This window comes from Anas platyrhynchos, chromosome 3 (genome assembly GCF_047663525.1).
Source record: "Anas platyrhynchos isolate ZD024472 breed Pekin duck chromosome 3, IASCAAS_PekinDuck_T2T, whole genome shotgun sequence".
Classification (NCBI taxonomy): domain Eukaryota; kingdom Metazoa; phylum Chordata; class Aves; order Anseriformes; family Anatidae; genus Anas; species Anas platyrhynchos.
Window position 1 is genome coordinate 9,351,095 of NC_092589.1, and position 19,166 is coordinate 9,370,260.

Consider the following 19,166-nt stretch of genomic DNA (forward strand, 5'->3'; position numbering starts at 1 on the left):
TGCATGTGTGTTCATTTCGCTTTTTATAAATAAAGACAAACATCATCATCCAAAACTTCAAAGTGCAAATAGTTCTGCCTACTTCTGTAGATAACACATATGGAGCAGTTTGAAGAAACGGAGCTATTACAAAGGTATAAGCAGGTTATACAGAAGCCACTGAATATAGTTTTCAGTGGTCTTTCGATATTGACTGCTGCAACTTGAGTTTTTACAATGTATCTCACCGTGCATCTAAAATGAACTCTCTCCCTTTACAGATTACAAATTAACCTCAGTGTGTGGGAGTCTCTTGTATTTTGCCAGACTTTTAAGGTATATTTATTAATATGATATTTTTATATAGTTATGATGGTTATGTCACCTTGTTTTGCTTTGACACTGCAGATGAACAAATTAATATATGTTTTGTTTAAAATAGACACACCTTCTTTGTCATGGTTTTATAAATTCCACCTCTGTTTTTATTTAAATGATATTAAATGCATTTAGTTTTAAGCAACCTTAGAGAAATGATTAGTGATAAAAGCATTTAGATAATGGTTCATTTATTTTTGTTCACACTGACATTCCAGATATGCCATTCTTTGCTGGATCCTGAAAGGTTGGAAGCAGTGTTACACAATATCCACCACCCCCTAGTCTTTTTGTTAATCATCACTAATCAGCTGTTGCTTTACAAATCAAATTTTTAGTCCTTTTAGGCATGTGGTGTGATGCTAATGTGTGGCAACAGAATGTTGATTATAGACCACTGGGTAGCACTAGCTGCCCCATTAGTGGTATCCAGCTGTCCAGATTCATGCATGAGCAAGAAGGATTTAATAAGTTAAGATGAAGAGCAGTGAAATGCCTGTGATGCAAATAAGGACAATACAGAAATAATTAGTGTGAGGCAAATCATCTTTTCTAAGCAGAATTAGTTCTGAGGTAAACGACTGTTACTCCATTAATCACTAGGTGCATTATAAACTTTTCAAGTAAACTGCTTTCACACCACAGAGGAATACAGGCTATTACTGAATCCCTATACATAATCAGGAAAGTGAAATGAAATTATTTCAGACATTGTGCAACTCATTCCTACCCCGTGCATGAAGATACAATTCTGATCATACAATAACTATTCTGAGATTATCAAAAAGCATCAGTATTTAAGAACAAACAACAAGGCTATTCAGGCCATAAAGAAAGATATTTCTTCTTATTCTGGATGGAACAAGATGAAAAGATGAACACTGCCACTTTTTCTGAATCCATTAATCTTACCATGCTGTTTCAGACCCAAGCAGCTGTTCTCTGGTGCAGAAAAGTAGCAACTCACTGGGTGCAAAGTACAGAGGAAGCAGTCTCACACACTCACCACAAAAATACTACCGTGTGTATATTGATAGTAAAGTCAGGTCTCTCAACTGACACAAGTCTCTATTACTTGAATTAATGTTGAAGACAGGATATCCATGATTATTTCAAATAACAAAACCAGACTTTTACTCCCAGTGACTTAGACACTGACATTCTCTAAAACGATTTTAATGCTTCTGTCAATCCTGTTTCTGGCAGTATTGGACATATAAGCAGAGTGCAAGAAACCGGGCACTTCAAGGCATACAGTACTAAAAATATTCATGGATGTCTTGAGCAGTATTCAAAGGAAGTACTGTTCTAATCATTTAATTAATACAGAATGCTGTTCCTCTTCCAGATTGCTGCATTTTCAGCTGTAGGATGCTTCAGAGTATCATTGGCCTCAAACTTAAATTCTTAAATATTGGCAGATAGATGTTTTTAGTGGTGTCTTTTAAAACCAGACTCTGGAAACTTGCATTTGGGAGTTTCCCTGTTTTTAACATGTAAAACGTCTCTGAAAGAACAGAAAGCAGGAACAGAGTGGTGTTGGCTGTTCCTTATCAACTACCATTACCTCATTTACTATTTTATTCCTGCATCACTCAATGATAAGAGCTTTTCTAGAGCTCAAACTGGTTTTTGTTTGTTTGTTTTCCCTGACCTTAAACTTCTCCATGCCTGCTATTTTTGCCCCCTGGTCACAGCCTACAGAGATCAAAACCCTTCACCACAAGTTCCTTTCCAAAGTACCAAAAACCTAAGTACATCTGCAAAACACCTTCTTTACCTCTATATCCTATTGCTATAGATTCAAATAAGCATCAAATAAAAGTGCTGCAGGTTGAGATTAGTCCATCATTACTTTAAAAATGAAGAGAGTACTATGTTTCTTATTTTATACATCCTGGCCGGAGCTTCCTTAGGGTACGGAGGTTGGCTGTATGTCCTGTGGCATAATAAACAGTCAATGGTTCCTTAAATATTAGGGTCCAGCTACTCAGCTGATGCAAATTGACTTAAATACAGCTCAGCAGACTGACACCAGCTGAGGAAACAGCTCGGTATATCTAATTATACACACAGCAAAAAAAATCACTAAGAGCTCTATCTCAGCTCAGCCTATTTTACGTAATTAACTGCACAATAAAATGTTCTGTGATCAAATAGCTCAGTTCCTTTGAAGTTCTTGCTTTCCATTTCCTTCCATAAGCACATCCGAGAAGAAATTCCTTTAAATGTCCATGAACATTTGAAACTAGCAGCACTAGAGGCTGCCGTTTTCTATTTTGTGCTTAATCCCAGCTACTCTGGAGAGAACAGTAAAACCTCCAGCTGGGTGCTGCTACCTCAGGATCAGACTCTAAATATGTAATATTAATCAGTACTACTAGAGTCACGTCAGCTGTGATAGGGACCAAAACCACACTCTGCATCTCTTTCTACACGGGCCAGGTTGGTGCAAAGGCTAAAAAGCTCTCAGACAAGAACAAAATGGTCTGGATTTGAATTGATGACCTAGAGGTGAAGGGCTTGCTATCCCCTTGCTAATCTTGTTTCACAAAACTGTTCTCTCAATAAGTAACCCCCATCCCCCTTCATGCAGACTCTCTTCTTTAGTCCTCATTCTAAAAACAAAGATTCATTCATTTGAAACTCTGTTAAGTTTGAGGGGGAGAAAAGACAGTAATTAGCATGCCTCAGTTACATACATGGTTCATTTCTTAAACTCCTTGTCAATTCATTACTCCAATTTTTGACAAAGCAGCCAGGATTAAATCCATAAGTAAATGGATTTATGTCGTTTAGTCACTCTGATTTTAAAACACTCTGAATGCTCAGTGCCTTGCCCTACTCCTACAGGAGCTTATGTGCCGTCCCCACAGACAAAATTTATTAAGACCATTGCATCAGTATTTTCTAAATCAAAATTCTCTATGTATTTTAGTAAATTGCCTTCTAGAATCAGGGTATACGGAGTTGGAGAACTGTTAAAGTTAAAATAACTTCTTTGGTTATCTCTCCTTAAGTTCTCCCTAGAAGCCTTTAAGCCATTCACAGCAGTCCCTGACAGAATGTGCTGGAATACAATAATATGTCAATTAACTACAGTCAACCAGCTGCTAATACTATTTCTCCAAAATGTCTTCATTATTAATGGAAAGCACTGTGGTGTGGCAACATGCTAGAAGACCAACTGAAAAAGAAATTATGACCCAGTTCTAAGAATAATTATATCACATTTGCTAACCTTTTCCTACCACGTTAATTAGTTTAGTTGTGGTTTTAAGTTCACAGATCCAATTTGACCTCTTTTAGCAAGAGCCCACAGAGGTCACCCAGACAGCAAGACCCTATACTTGCCATATATTTTCATTTGATGAAACTTTCTAAATTATACACGAAACAAAGCTTTACATTCATAGATGTTTTCATTAACCACAGAACATTTCTTCAAAGCCACCTTTCTAGAACAGGAGAAAATAAACCGGGGGGGGGGGGGGAACACAACAGCTCTAAACTACTAAGTTTACTTAGCACCCATGTAATTCTAATGTAGTCTGAAACTGAGATGCAAGAGCTCAGGAGATTATCATAAAGCATAGAGCCCTTTTTGCTTGTACTCCATTAGCTCAAACACAGCCAGGTGATGCAGATAGCAGCAGGGGCTGCTTGGTGGTCTGCATGAAATGTGCCAATTGTCTCAATCCCTTTCCAAAGCAGCAAGTGTCACCACCACAAGAAATGCTCCAGGAGCTGGCAAAAATTGATACCCTTGTTGGCAGCCTCGGCAGCGGTGCCGACGGCTGAAGGGGGCTTACGACTGCTCTCTTCTTTCTCTCACGGACATTGTCATTTCTGATAATGCTGACATCTCAACATGCCCACAGCCTAACGCCTGTCAACCCTCCCTCCCTGCAGCCTGCTGGGCAGCATCACTACCATGGGCAGCAACAACAGTGAGTTACCAACATACCTTCACAGCATCTGTAGACTGTTTTTAGAGATATCCTGTAATTAAGTTCAAATCTCACTGCTTCTCTAAACAGATGTAGGTTCAAGCAGTAATGCAGTGTATAACAAACAATGCATCATTAAGACATAGGAGGGCTCCATTATAGTTCATAGATACTAAGTTGCTTGACAGCATTTTGAGTCCAATTTTGTTTTACGTAACAGCTGTCTGTGCTGTAACAGTGTCCCTGTGGGAGGGGAAAAAAAATCAAAGCTAATGCAGAAAAAATACTAACCCCCTCCATTTTTCCAAAAGGAGTTCTTCAACCATTCAGTCAATTCAAATCTAAAAATAACTAGAAAAAAAAAATACTTGGACAGAAAAGAATGCCTTCCTAATTGCATATTAATTGCTATACCCAATTGTAACTTTCTTTTGCACTAGTAAGTAACATCATTTGTGCCATTATAAGGCTCTCGAGAATCCTGCCAACAGAGAATGTGCATGTCAAATAATTGATTCAACCTGCCACTTCCCACAGGGTCAGTAAGGAGCAGCTGGACTTGAAATCTTACCTAAAAACAACAGCTGCAACACAAGATAGACCCAGAGCAGAGGTACACTCTTTGTTTCCTCTCTCCTGATGCAAAATGCTTTGTTAAATGTCCAGGCAACAGAGCACAAAATAGAGAGACAAGTTTGCCATTCGCAGAGGGCAGAGCAGGGATGAGTGAAAAGAAAAACCTGCAAAGAGAAGGAAAGTACAAACGAGGGGAGAGCCAGAAGCACGGAACCTGCCAGATCCTTACATCAAGGGTTCATTTTTAGTCTACACAACCACTCTGGATATGTAGGACATCCAAAATCAACTTTTTTCCACCAGCAAGGCTCAGAAAGCCCAGTAGCTAACACTGTGCTTTCAACGTCTATTGCAGCTTTCCCTTTCAACTAGGCTATCTGGGAGCTGAGAAACCAGATCAAATAGCTTCTCAGTACTTCACTCCTCAAGTTCCTGCAATACTCTAGGTACGAGACACCATGTCAGCCTACCTTGCTCTTGCCTACTCCCAGTCCTGACCAAGGGGAAAAAGTGCATGTACTGCTCATTGCTATCCACTGCTAGGCGTCTGCCGTCTTTTGCCAGACCCTTGCTCATCAGATCACAGCAGGACCCTTCTTTCCCCACATACAAAACCTAGAAAGTGACCAGAAATTGCCAATAATGACAGGTTCCTGACCATTTACTTGGAAATCCCAGTTCATTGGGCAATTGAGCGCTAAAGCAATATATATACTTGTTATTATCTGTCTGTAGAGAACTCTTTATTCTCTAATAGTCTCCAAAAATCTTAGTCACTTATTTCTTTCTCAGCTACTACTATTTGGAGGCATCACACAAGCTAGATTTATTTTTGCAATACCACAGCTATAAATTGCTTGTGATGGGATTGTCCCTCAAATACATCTTTGTCTCTGAGCCCTGCAGAATCTGAAACACCATGCTCGCAACAACACAAGCACTAGTAAACATACAACTATCCTTTCTGTAAATACTTACACTTTAAACATGGGAGCCAATTCATTCTTTTCATCTACCTTCTCTAACAAACGCCAACACTGCCATCATTAAAGATACGAATGCCTGCCCTTCCTCATTAGTGACTGTGCTGCAAAAATTCTCTCAGCTGAAATTTAGGAAAGCTTTGAGAACTAGTGTTAGTCTACAGAAGCTTACCCTCTAGTTTTACACTCAGAGCTTTGAATTACAAATATCTTTGATCGTCTGTGCTATTGCAGTTTCCTATATCCACATCTCCACCTTGCTAATAGGGGCTTCAGTACCAACAGCGTGACAGGCAGTTTCCAAATTTCCATGAAGACTCAAACCCCATCCTAAGAGCATTCACACATGAGAAACCTTTAGTTATAATGAGATCTATTCTCATACGACATATCCCATAAAGATCACTCTTGGAAAACAAAACAAAACAGGCCTAGGGTATTTTACAAATATAAGCACGCATATTAATTAGATTTTGAACTTAAGATATCTCCAAAGCTGTATCGATACACATATAATTACAAAAAAAAAAATCAAGGGCAGTTGTTCTTCAACTGTCTGAAGGGAAATATGTTTGCTTTGTAAATATTAATGAACTTAATATGGTGTCTGTAGGGAGAAGTTTTAACAGGGAACACAGAGCATCGACGCAACAGAGTCACAAGGAAAGTCAGTAGGGCTAAAGCATGTAATTCCTATTGTGCTTTCTGAAATATTCACCCATCATGAGGTTATCATCATACAGGTTGTATATTATTAGTATGAATTCCCAACGGAAGATATTTGTTTAAATGCCCAAAGGGAAGAGGTTATCATCTGACACATATCAGGTTCTAAGATTGAGTTCAGGGGACTCAAAGTGTTGTATGATAAGTTTCTTTCACATTAGGGCAAGGTTTTGCATTCACTTCAAAACAGCAAGCAGCAGTGCAAGCTCAAAGACTTCTTCCACACATGGAAAAGACATTTGACGTATAGTGTTGCAGAACAAGGGAAAATTAAAAAGAATTAATGAAATTAATCAAATATGCTGTACTTTGGGAATAAAGCAACAGTTATAAATTAACATCTCAACTAAAGGATAAGATTATGAATATGCAATTAGAATGCTAAACCTTTTAACTTTTGGCTTACAAAACCCAAAGGTGAGATGGAAGGTGACATTTCCAGCAAAAGAGGTTAAAAGATGCATATAAAACCCTTCCCCCCAACCTGAGAACATGTAGCTGGACTGAGGCTTGAATACTCAGGCCCTGGTGTGTTGAAAAGCTGGCTGAAAGACAACAGGAAAGAATGCAGACCCTGAAAAACCCTTCCTCACACCTCGTCAAACCTGGCATGATTAAAGATGGGCTAATGAAAGGCTGTAGTTCCTTGCAGGGGGGAGAAATCATAAAGACACACCTATCCCCCTGGATTTCTTGTCCATTGATCATCCATGTAGCTGCTGCTTCTTAGATTATTTTTTTCCCCCTAAGACTACAGTACTAAAGAACACAGCAGTGTATTAGCACATGGAATTTTCACTCTAATAGCCAAGACAAGACATATACTGGCTTAGAAAAGTTCAGTACCGATGGTTCAGAAAAGCATCCCAAATTCAGGAGAACTCCCATACACACAGTTCAGTTCTGGTAATATTACAATGCACTCCTGAATCAGGATGAGGAAAGACGGAAAAAGAAAAGACATGGGCAATTCCAACCTGGTTATTTACAAGGCAGCATCACACGTGTACATGACACCTATGCTCTGCCACACTGACTTCCAGTTCAACTGTACAATTACGTTGCTCTTTAACCTACTTAATTCTGATTTAATCCTCAACCAGTATTGGTCATCTAAACTATTGACTGTTTTCCAGTTACTTTACCAGTCCCAAAGCATGTCTTTTTGATTTAAAAAAAAAAAAAAAAGAAAAAAAAAGGAAAAAAAAAGACTTCAATGAACCTCGTTTAGATTTAATGCCAGTGAACAGCCTGTGGAAGTAAATATGAACCTTCACTCTTATCTCAAGAGAGAACACGTTATGAGCAAGGTGAGAATCTGAGCAGGAGTCCTTTTGTAGCCTTTTCCCAAAACTCTTCTCAGGAAGCACTGTTTACCTCTGCTGCTACTAAAGGAAACAATATCATAGCTCACCTTAGGAATAATTTATTCTCCACTTTTCATAAATCCCCTCAAAATGGAAGAGTCGAATAATCTGTCCTGAAGGCTAAGTAAGAAGGCAATACACATCCTTAATCTGTGCCTTTGTATTTAAACAAATTGTTCTGTGTTAATTAACAGGTATTTCATCTTGGAAGCCTGTCAGTCATTCCCACATTTAAACATGTTCTTATTGTCAATGCTCCCCACATCCACAGCACTCTTTCTCATTTGTTCTGTCATTTCATATATAGTAGACAGACTCATTTTTCACCTTCCCAGGAATACAGTATGATACAGAACCTATGAAGTATGTGGCCAATATCATCTAACCTATTAAATGTCAGAATCATATATCTCAAACTATATGTCAAGATGCTGTAGTCTGGCAGCAATAAACTTTTTTTTTTTTCCCTCACAGGGAATGCACTCTGGCTATAAGAATCCCATGCGGGATTCATCCTGCATAGATTTGATTGTGACCTAGTGCTGATGGCTAACATGCTCAGAGATGATGGTAGACATTGGTCAGATAAAAATCTTAGATGGTAAGACAGAATAAAACTTAGGAAAATATTCCCTTTACAGGTAGCTACCTCGCACTAGATTCTCCCCGCGTAGCATGATATGAGATGGTTGTTCAACTAAGAATCACTTAAAGTATTTTTCCATTTTATTATTTCACCTTCACATGCCGTGCTGGACATTCTACTTGGGCAAAACTGTAGGCAGCAGAACAGAGCTTAAGTTGAACAGAGGCGGCAGCTTTCCAGAAGCAAAACAGCTACTTGAGTTTATTGGAAACAGAGCACCGAAAAGCAGACATCGTACGCTCTGCAGGATGCCAGGAAAGTGCCAGCAGAACAAAGCGTGTGCTCTTGGCTCACGCGTTAGGGCCATTGACCATGCCAGCAGCGCGGTTTCACTCAGCGCTGCATTGTGTGCTGCGGCCAGGCAGGCGGCACAGCCGTCAGCTGGTCCGTGGCCGCGCATGCATCCAGCTCAAACTGGGTGCAGGGCTAAGCACCTCCAGGGTACTCAGAGAGGCTCAGAGCACACAGCCAGGTGTTCCGCGTCTGCAAAGACCAATGGACACGTCACCTCAGTTGGTTCAAAGAGCTGATACCCTTGCAGCCCAAGGAAATCCCAAATCTGACATCCTCTGCAAGCTGCAGAGCAGGAGGCTGGGTGCTCCTCAGGAGGTCACGCCTCACATCCTTCTGCTGAGTCTCCCAAAACTCCATCTTCATCACAGGATCCTCCTGGCACCACTCCACAGAGCCAGAGGCAAACCTTCTCCTGCCTGCACTTCCCCTTCCCCCACCTGCTCAGTTCCTGCTAGGATCCAGCCACAACACACGATACAGTTCTGTAGGACATGAAGGTATATCAAAACATTTACAACTATTTTTTTCTCCCTCATTTGAAAACAGATTCTAACAGCAATTTCTCTGTTACTTCATGAAGTATTTTATCCACATATCTCACAAGAGCTAAACAGATTGTTATTTATTTCCAGGTATCCACAGGGAGAGGAGCAGAAGCCAACTTAAAGGAAACTGTCTCCTAAAATGTAGCTACAATGACTAAATTTTCCCAAAATGAAGGCTGGGCCTCTTTGTTAGCATTATTGGGATTTCTGTTTGAAAGCCAATGCTGAAATAAAGGGATGTTATCATGATCTTTTTGTCATACAAGAAGTAACAGGAAAGAAAAAAGTAACGTTTTTGGAATTTGTTCTTACATGTCCTCACTACAGCAACCAGGCTCCTCCAAATACACAGAAAGCAAGAGAACAAAAAGAAAGCAAGATCCCTTTGTTAATTTACCTACATGCTTTACAGACATATCTAACTATTCAGCTTCTTGCTATCTTAACTGCTGTTGAATTGTAAGGATAAAAGGAACAAATGCTTTGGCAAATTTCAATTATTAGATGGTTAACTAGTGTAAACACAAAAGAACCCATGCAGAGACCTGTCTTGTATTCATGGCATTAATTAGCTGAACTGGAGTTATAGGAGACATTATTTCTGTGGTACACTACGTGTATTTAAATCTTCACAAAGATGTATTGACCTACAGCATATATAGAAGTGGGTTTCCTCAACTGTCTGGGTGAGGATGGGGTGACAGGAAGCCACGTCTCCCCCCTTATTCCCTTCTTAAGGTTTTGTATTTGGTCACAAGTGAGCGACAGAGATGCCACGTGGGACAACCACAGCAATCACGAGCTGCAACATGTTTTTCCAAGAGGGATGCCTTCCTGCCTTCCCTTAATAGCTGTATCAAAAGTAACAAAAGCTTTTTAAGTTTAATAAATAAGGTATTGTGTATAATGAATATGGGCTTTGTCTGCTTTGCTTTATCATCCTTCCACCTGAATAGCAGTCTGAAGAACATATAAGAAAGCATCACTGCCTTGGCAGCTTACTTATCTTTTCAGAAAATGACTTGTCTGTTGGGATGATAGTTAGGTTTGGGCTTTAGGGACAGCACTGAATCTCTTTGAGCCCAGTGAGAGAGCAGCTACACAGAGCGAGTAAATCATTTTAATTTTGTACAAGTTGAAAAGCATTTTTTCCTCGACTTCAGCTAGATGACAGTGGCATGATGGCTGATTTTCATTTCAATCAGAGCAGCATATGATTACCACCTAATTAGAATGTAGAAATAGAAAGGAGATCATTTTTTAACCTACCCAAGAGAACGGTGTTGGGGGGAGAGGGGGGATTATGTTAATCAAATGATAGTGGCATATAAGAGCTACCAAAATAGCCGCCTGAATTTTTATTGGCACCCTTACTGTCCTTGAGAATCTATCGGTGGCTCAATAGAAACCCATATTTGGAGAGCTTTATTTTTAAGTAATAAATATACTTGAAAATAAATACATGTCAGCACAGGCCCAAACTTGCCATAAAAGATGTCACCTTAGGCATAAATATATGCGCCTTTTTTTTTTCCCCAAAAAATTCTTTTTTTTTTGACAACTGTAAAACCATAAGCATAAAAACTAGCTGCCCAAAACCAAAAGTAATACTATCTTAGGAGGAATTGTCTGTATTGTGTCATTTTTTAGAAAAATATTTGCTTGCATTAATTAAATATTGTCAGCTTGCTATTCCATTCTTTTCTGGAATAAATGTAGAAATTTAGTTGCTGTGCCTAGGGGAATATAACTGACTTTACATTAAAGTAAACTACATCAGACAACATATTCCAAGACACAGTCTCCATCTGCATCCATCTGCAGAGATAAAGACAAGACCTCATCTCAAGATGCCACTTTGTTTAATTGTCTCTGAAAAATGAGGAGCCTAAATTAGGTTGCAGGGACCACCAAAGGGAGGGGGGAGAGAAAGTTAAAAATACAGTGAAACAACCTCTCAGTCACACATTACAGAAATACTGAAATTGAGTTGCCCTGATGTTTTGATGGGCTCAGGGGTAAAGGAACTCTGTTAGCCGCCTGACCCAATTTTGAAGGGACAGACATGAGCAGTGATCCTTCCCTGGTGACTCACACCTCCAACATATATACCTATGTAAGGCACCGCTGTGTAGCACAGGTACTGCCAAGATTAATGCGGTACCTGGAGGGGTACCACGGGGTGCCATGCTCACCTGTAGAGCGCTTCATGCAACACGATGCTGTGACCACGTTCATGTGCCCCGAACAATGCTCTAGTGGCTTGGAAAGCTCACTCAGGCATGCCTGTCACCCTGCCGTACGCAACGGAGAACGGTGGCAACTCCTTGCACTGTCCCCCCAGGTCCCTCCCCAGAAGGACGTCCACCTCTCTGCAAACCAGCTGATACAATCTGTGCAGTCACCTCCACGTGTCCCATTGCAGGGAACGTTTCCTCAGCTCCCACACCCCAGCTCCCTGTGTATGGCAAAGTACACGCACATACGGGAAGTGGTGCACAGGAAAGGTAATTTCACTTGAACTATCTCCCAAGTGGAAAATACCACCGCGATTTGGATGAAGCCCAGTACAAAATGAAGCACAGGTGCAGGGCATCTGTATTGTGGTGTGCCTAACTTGAGAAACCAGGTGTTTCCTCCTGAAAACTTTGGTCACAAGTAATGAGCTATTGGGATCCTGCCCCAGCCACTGAAAACAGAGTTCCACTAATTTCACCTGTACCAGGACTACGTTGCTCACCCTGTTATGCTGGAAATGCAGATGTTATTTATTTATTTATTTATTTACTGGGGGGGAGGAGACAGACAAACACCACCACACTGGGATGATGCGCATAACTACTTGCTAAAATCTAAATCTACTGTGCTTCAGGCAAAGTAAAAAAGTCTCTTTTCAGAAGTGATTCTAATGAAAAGGAATCAGGAATGTGCTGATTTATTTTCCTTCTATGTGCTTTTAATCTGCATCAGTTATTTCAATGAAGCATATATTGCAATCACACTTCTGTGGTTGTTGTTCTACTGAGGGACGTAATAAATGTTGAGAGATATTGTGCAAGAGAAAGAACAATACTTTGAGCTAAATGTGCTGTTAAATTAAAGCATTTTCTTGAGCAGGGAAAAGGTCCTGAGGCTTTTCATGTCAGTGACATAAGGTAAGGCACACAACGAACATTTTTTATTTTTCACCCTTTCAAGACACATAGCATGATCCTAAAGTACAAGTAAATAACAATTACTAAATTTCCCAATGCTCTGCCACAAAAGCAAAACAAAAACGAACACCAACAAACATAACGCCACCATCTCTCCTAAAATGTCGGGAGGGACAAGTATTTAAAGGTGTCACATTTCCTTTGTGATACGTTATGGGAAGTCAAGTGGCAGCATCTCAGACCTTCCCAAATTATCCCAGAAAGAAACATTTCAAATTGTTCAAAGAGCTTAATGTGCATTTTTAAATGAATGCCAGTGTATAATTCCTAAAGGATGGGATCCAATTCTATTTTGTGCTCTGAAGAATTCTATTAAACCTTCAGAGCACTTTGCGAAATGTGAAAATGCAGTTTGCTAAAGAGATAGCCTAGGTGGTCTGCAGTAAATTAACCCAGTAGTGCTGACTGTTGCCATTCCTGCAAGCTTGCTCCGAGGGATTTCTATGCTTACAGTGTAACGCCATTTACCAGCTTCTAAACTAGATTTGCCCTCTGGCTGCAAGTCAGCAGACCTTGGTGTAAAACACGGCCAGAAATTAGTTTGACTTAGAGTTGCATTTCAAAACCAGAAGAGTGCTGCGTGTTACATACAAGTAAGTACTAACCATTACTTACAATATTGCTGTTTTCCCTAGCGGTCTTTATGTAGTTAAGTTTTAGGCTGCTGCCCTGCCTAGCTGGTGTTTGGCGTTCAGTAAATTACAATAGATCTCTCTCTGTTGCTTTGTAACAATTAACCTCAGAAAGGAGCTAACTCCATTTGCATGGTAATGAGACATTCATCTGAGTGACATCGAAGTTAAGCATGCTAATAAGTTTTTATGCAAACACCTGAGGGGTCAAGCACAACAATGGACTTGGATAAGAAAACCTTTCATTAACTGCAAATCACTTTTCTTGTAAATACTATGACAGAGAACTTCCTGGGACTCTAACACAGCTTGCAAGACATTTCGGAGTCATTTCAGTTATTTTCAGGGCCCCAGGCAGACTTAGGAACATAGCCACTGATTTATTTGTATTTTGAATTAATATCAGGTTGGATAAAATCTTCATTTTAGCATCAAAGGAGGCAAAGCACTACATGAAGGTAGAGAGGAGAAGACAACAATATTGCCTTATCTTTCACAAATTTGTCACAGTTTCCTGGGATGCAGAAAGACAGATAAGACACAGCTGCCGTACAGCACAACAAAGACTTATAACTATGTCAGGTGTTTCCATCTTATTTACCTATTTGGTTTTGCTAAGTGTGTTGCCATGTAGGCACATTTCCTAGTGAGCAGATTACCATTTTGGTCTCTATCTTTCACTAAAATTTCATGAGTTCATTCAATACACACCCTACACGCAGAGTCTGAGATCTGAGGATGACCAGCACCAGACATTATCGCAGGGATAACTGGCTGCCAAACATCTTTGTGAGAGAAGGAGCAGAACCCAGACAGGATTTCTCAGGTGAAGACAAGGCAGATTCCACAAGAAGGAAGGAAAGGAAGAAGGCAACTGATTCATTGAACTTCAGCACAGCCAAAAGCAAAAGGCCTCTTGTTCAGGCGAGGAGGCTGTTAGCAGGACACTGACCCATTTGATAGCACAGCCAGCATCAAGGGAGTGGTTCTTGATAGACGTAACAGGAGTGAAACACGGGCAGCCTTCTGAAAAGCTGGCCTCACAGCAAATGGAAAAGGTTTTGCTCCTAGGCTAGAACATGTGAGTTTAAATACATTTAAATATCCAGTGGCTGTAGTTGGAGCTGTTCTGTCTTCATGAGCAAAGTTTACAGAAAGGTCTATATTGCAAGGTATGCAGTAAGAATAGACTATATTGTTGAGACATTAAAAAGTCCCTGTCATTTAGGTTGCTGTACAACGAACTACTTTCAGGAAAAGTTTGGGTGATGTACAATATTACTACTTAAAGCCCAAAATCTAATCCAAGGGAACAAAGATATGCAAAATACGATGGGTCAGAATAACACCTGACACTGAGCTATGGCAGTTTATTTAATATAGCTGAATTATACACACCTTCCTATAAGCATTAAACAGGAACCCAACAACTCTATGCTTCTCAAAGATCCCTTTCACTGCATAAGTCACTGCTTTCTTCAGTAGAAGTACTAAATATTTTTATTTTGCTGCTGACCTACTTATGACATGTAAAATATGCCAGTATGCCACAATCTAAAATTCAAGACAGTAGATTGCAGGAATAGTTTATGAAGAGAGAAACCACTGTACAAGAAAGTACAAAGCTATGGATAGCCCTACCCTCGAAACCTATCTTGACTGAAATCTAGTATGCCATTTTCTTCAATAATTAACAAAAGCTCTTTGAGTTTGCTTCTGAATTCTCTGATAGGTAATAATTGCTGCAAATTGATCATATGCATGCCTTCAGGCACGCCAAATAGCATGAGACCTGAGCATCATGACATTTTGACTCAGGGTGTTCAGAAATGTTTAATACTACAGTTATTAACTATAGTAATCCAAACTGAAAAACAAAACCAACAAAAATAAGACAAAAAAAACAACTGTGATGTAAGCTTAATAGGATAATTTTTAACAATACATCTGTGGTCAGGACAGCCTGTGCTCCTTTCACTCTCCAAACTTTGTAAACTACAACTATTAACTTAAAAAGAACACAGATGAAATTGGAATTTGTGGGGAGTGAGTAAGTAGGTTTAGAGCTAGAGTGCCAAGACAACCAAGGAAATAGAAGGGAAGGCATTTGAGTGAGGAAGGAGGAATCACGCTTATTCGGTGTTCCTAGTTTACAGTAACCTGTGCAAACCACAAATGTGTTGGAATTTTATGCATTTCAATAACATTTGCACAAAGTGCTTAATGCTCAGATAAAAGACAAGAACATATACGATAAACACTGCCATTTCAATCACTGTGCTGTGAACCGCAAGTCTCCTTCCAAGACAAAGCTGAAGGTTTCTGAAAACAAGGGAAGGAACTCACCAGAAGCCTATGACAGGAACCAAAAAAATAGGGGGAAGCAGCGCACATGCTAACTAAAAGTAAGAAAGAAGGAATGTGTAGGGCATACAAGGGCTTGCAGGCCAAGTCATGCCAGAAGCAGAAAAAGGGAAGACTCAAAGTGTACATTAGAAGCAAAAGTTGTCTTACAGCTGAGAAGCAACAGCTGAACTCCAGAGCAGAATACTCCAGAAAAGAGTTTTCACTGAGAAAACAACTACACATTTGATAGGCAGTCTACCAAACCATTTTATTTTGTTTTTAGTAATGCCACAAAGAAACAAGTAATTAAGGGGTATATATACAACACACTCAGCTTTTGAAATAGAAAAGTTTAGTTCCAAAATTAAAATAAATAAATAAATAAATAAATAAATAGCCTATTTTTCTTCCATTATATAGCAAAAATACAACCAAATGAAATTAAAATATAGTTAAGCACTAACACTCCATTTTCAAAAAACATAAAGACTGTAGTTAGGCTGGTAAGATGACACTTACGCATCTTTAGTGTTAAAGATGAGTGTCCATCCAAAATTGCTTCACTGCTCAAATATCTAATCTATGGAAAGAAAGCTGCTAAGTGCTTCATACTGCATTGTCCAAACATGCACGTTTCTTGGCGTACCTTTTGGCACTCAGGTTTGTATATCTCAATTTACTGTTCAAATCTCATCATAGTATTTCCTTTCAGTTCAAAGTTGGTCAAAAAGCAAACAAAAAACTCCTACAACCTACTAAATCGCTACCCTTGTTTATCAGAATCTCTTAACAATAAGGCCCCCCAAACATATGAATAAAAGAAATATACTACTAATTATGCTCCTGTGCCTAATATTTCTCCACTCCAAGCTTTGTTAAATACCTTCATACAAAAATACTCAACAACTTCAGCCGTGTGAGATCTGCCTGCTGACTGTCATTACCAGGAAACAGGCATATCCTCAGTTCAAGACATAATGATTATTTTATTCTATCACTTTGTTGCATTCTTCAATTCAATGCTAGAAACTATCAGCCTGCTAAGAACAAAAACCAGAGCAAGAAAAAAACCTAGAAAGGGAAGATATGGATATCATTCTGTTGAAAGCATTTTGTCTTGTAAAAATAATCACCATAGTGTTGTCACTGGAAGAACACCAGTCCTGTTAAAAATTCAGTTGTGTCACAAGTTTAGCAGGTGTTCCAGGGAAAATGAACACTTAACTGTAAGCAAATCAAAAATTAATAAAAATAGGAAATACTATCATACAGCTCTTTACTGTAAAGTGACCTCTGGAACACCGCTGACCTTTGGTGACTGTTTCCACTGACAACTATTATATACATTTCCTTTCCAAGAATCTCCTCATTATTAGATGAAAACTGTGACGCTCAGAAACGGCTTAGAAAGAGAATAGTCTTTTACTTTGCCAGGAAAGATTACAATACAAAGGAAATGCACAGTATGGTTTCAAACAAAGGTATTTCCCCTGAACTCCAGTGAAGCTTTTAAAATGTAACAGTCTTCCCCCAGTCACATTGTCCTAACCTGGTTTCATTTGTTTTAGACTAAATATTCACTTCAAGGCTCAAGCTGGTGTTTACTCTTTCTACATTTCCAGAGCCAAAGTCCATAAGCATAAATAAAAATTTGTGAAAGTTATATTTTATTTCATACCTCGTTGTGATTCTTGCTTAACCATTCCTTAATAGTGTTAAGGGCAATGACAGCAGCAGGCTCATTTGGAAAACCTAAAGACAAAAGAAATGAGAAATAAATAGAAGGCACACATTTTATACCCCAATAATAAAATAAAAATCTGGATTCTGCCACCCACCTTCTTTGGACTAGGTTTGAGACTGCATTTGGTGACCGCTCTATTCTAAAGATTTGGTTAGAAGTTTTAGGGGACACTATTTAGGTGTCCCCTAAAACACTCCCAGGTTTGTTTTTGTTTGCTTGCTTGTTTTGTTTTAAGTCTGGTTAGAAGTTCACAGCACAAGACCACTAGAAACAATAGAGTTATACACATGTCGCGCTAGGCAGGCAATGATATAACATATATCACAGTAACAAATGCTAGGCTTACATCTCATGGCACACAAGAAAAATTCAGACATTTCTTAAGGCGTAAGATCTTTCTTTCTTTAATCCATCTGTCAGCAAAACTATACAACACTATGATCCTAATGCCATAGGCCTCATATGGATAAAAATGTTTGAGTTATAAATCTCTTAATTTATGACCTAAAACATAACAAACAACTTTGGAAATTAAAGAATTCATGAAGCATAAGCATATGAATTTAAGGCCTGATACTGCATGATATACTAGCAATAGCAACTCCCCCCAGCACTAAACAATATCAGAAATCTTTCTAGGGATACAGTCTTTTTGCTTTGATGGTCTCTATCTATCAAATCTAAAGATGCTTTCATTACTTAGGCAGCCTTAATTTAATTTTCCTTTAAATTTCTAACTTGAGGGCAGCAAATCATTTTTTGTGAGGATTTAAATATAAAAACCCATAAGCTGTATGAATAGCCCTCAGTAGGTTAGATTAATAGAACAGCCTTTGAAGAGGTGGAGCTGCAGGCACAATGTACAAGCAAGCAAAGGCTCTAGACAGAAACAGTCATGAAATCTGGCATACAGCTGCATACATACACTTTTTTTTTTTTTTTTTTTTTTTTTTTTTTTACATTACACAACAGTGTAGCACATAAACAGAAAATGCAGACAGTGCAATTATCAGTAGATGCACCCAGCTTTTTGACCTGGCACGTTATCCTCCAAAATCTATCTTGTTTAACTCTTTTCAGTTCAGTGCTAGATGAAAAAAAAAATAAATAAATAAAAAATCCCTCTACCCCTCTTTGTCCCCAAAACATTACTGCCCAGAACTGAACTCAGTTTTGTAACGATTTTTTGTATTGGTACGTACACTCTTTTAAAGTCAGAAATGACAACAATCTGTAGCAACAGTAGTAGGTGAAGTAGTCAGTGGTTGGGTAACACTGACATTTAGTATGAGCTTCCTTTCCTCACACCTCTCAAACAAGTATAGATGTATTTATTTGCTCCCACCCCCAGGTCCAAGATGGAAAATTAGCCAAGATCCATCAACTATGGATACTTCCGCTGCTGCTAGGAAGATGTATTCTTATGACATTTAATAATGCTGCTGATGCCATCAAGGGACGTGTCTTACAACAGCAGCTAATGAATGCTAACAGAACCCCAAGCCTGATGTTGGTCATATGTAGGAACAGACCTCTGAGCAGTCTGCTCAAATTAGCAATATTTTCTCTAACAAACCACAACTTTGTAACACAGAAATGCTGTGTCCAGAGCTTGGTAGGTCTGGGTGGACATACAATGAACACCATGCAGAGGGAGGAATGCATATTTCAGACAACTGATATACCATTGTTTATGCACTGAATGGTTTATTTCCAGAACAATCCTCCCTCCAGTAAGATTCACTTTTCAGGCTTGTTTTTCACTCCCCTGCAGTAGGGCCTTTG

General features: G+C 39.2%; 1 protein-coding gene across 8 annotated transcripts in view; it reads right to left on the minus strand.

Annotated features, from left to right (window-relative positions):
* The window catches only part of MACROD2 (mono-ADP ribosylhydrolase 2), an 862,160-nt gene that overhangs the window by 234,505 nt on the left and 608,489 nt on the right, over window positions 1-19,166 (minus strand). For all 8 annotated transcript variants that reach the window (XM_027453320.3, XM_072035275.1, XM_027453322.3 and 5 more), the window contains one exon: window positions 17,316-17,389. In XM_027453320.3, coding sequence (XP_027309121.2) covers window positions 17,316-17,389 — 74 coding nt within the window. The remainder of the gene's footprint in view (window positions 1-17,315; window positions 17,390-19,166) is intronic.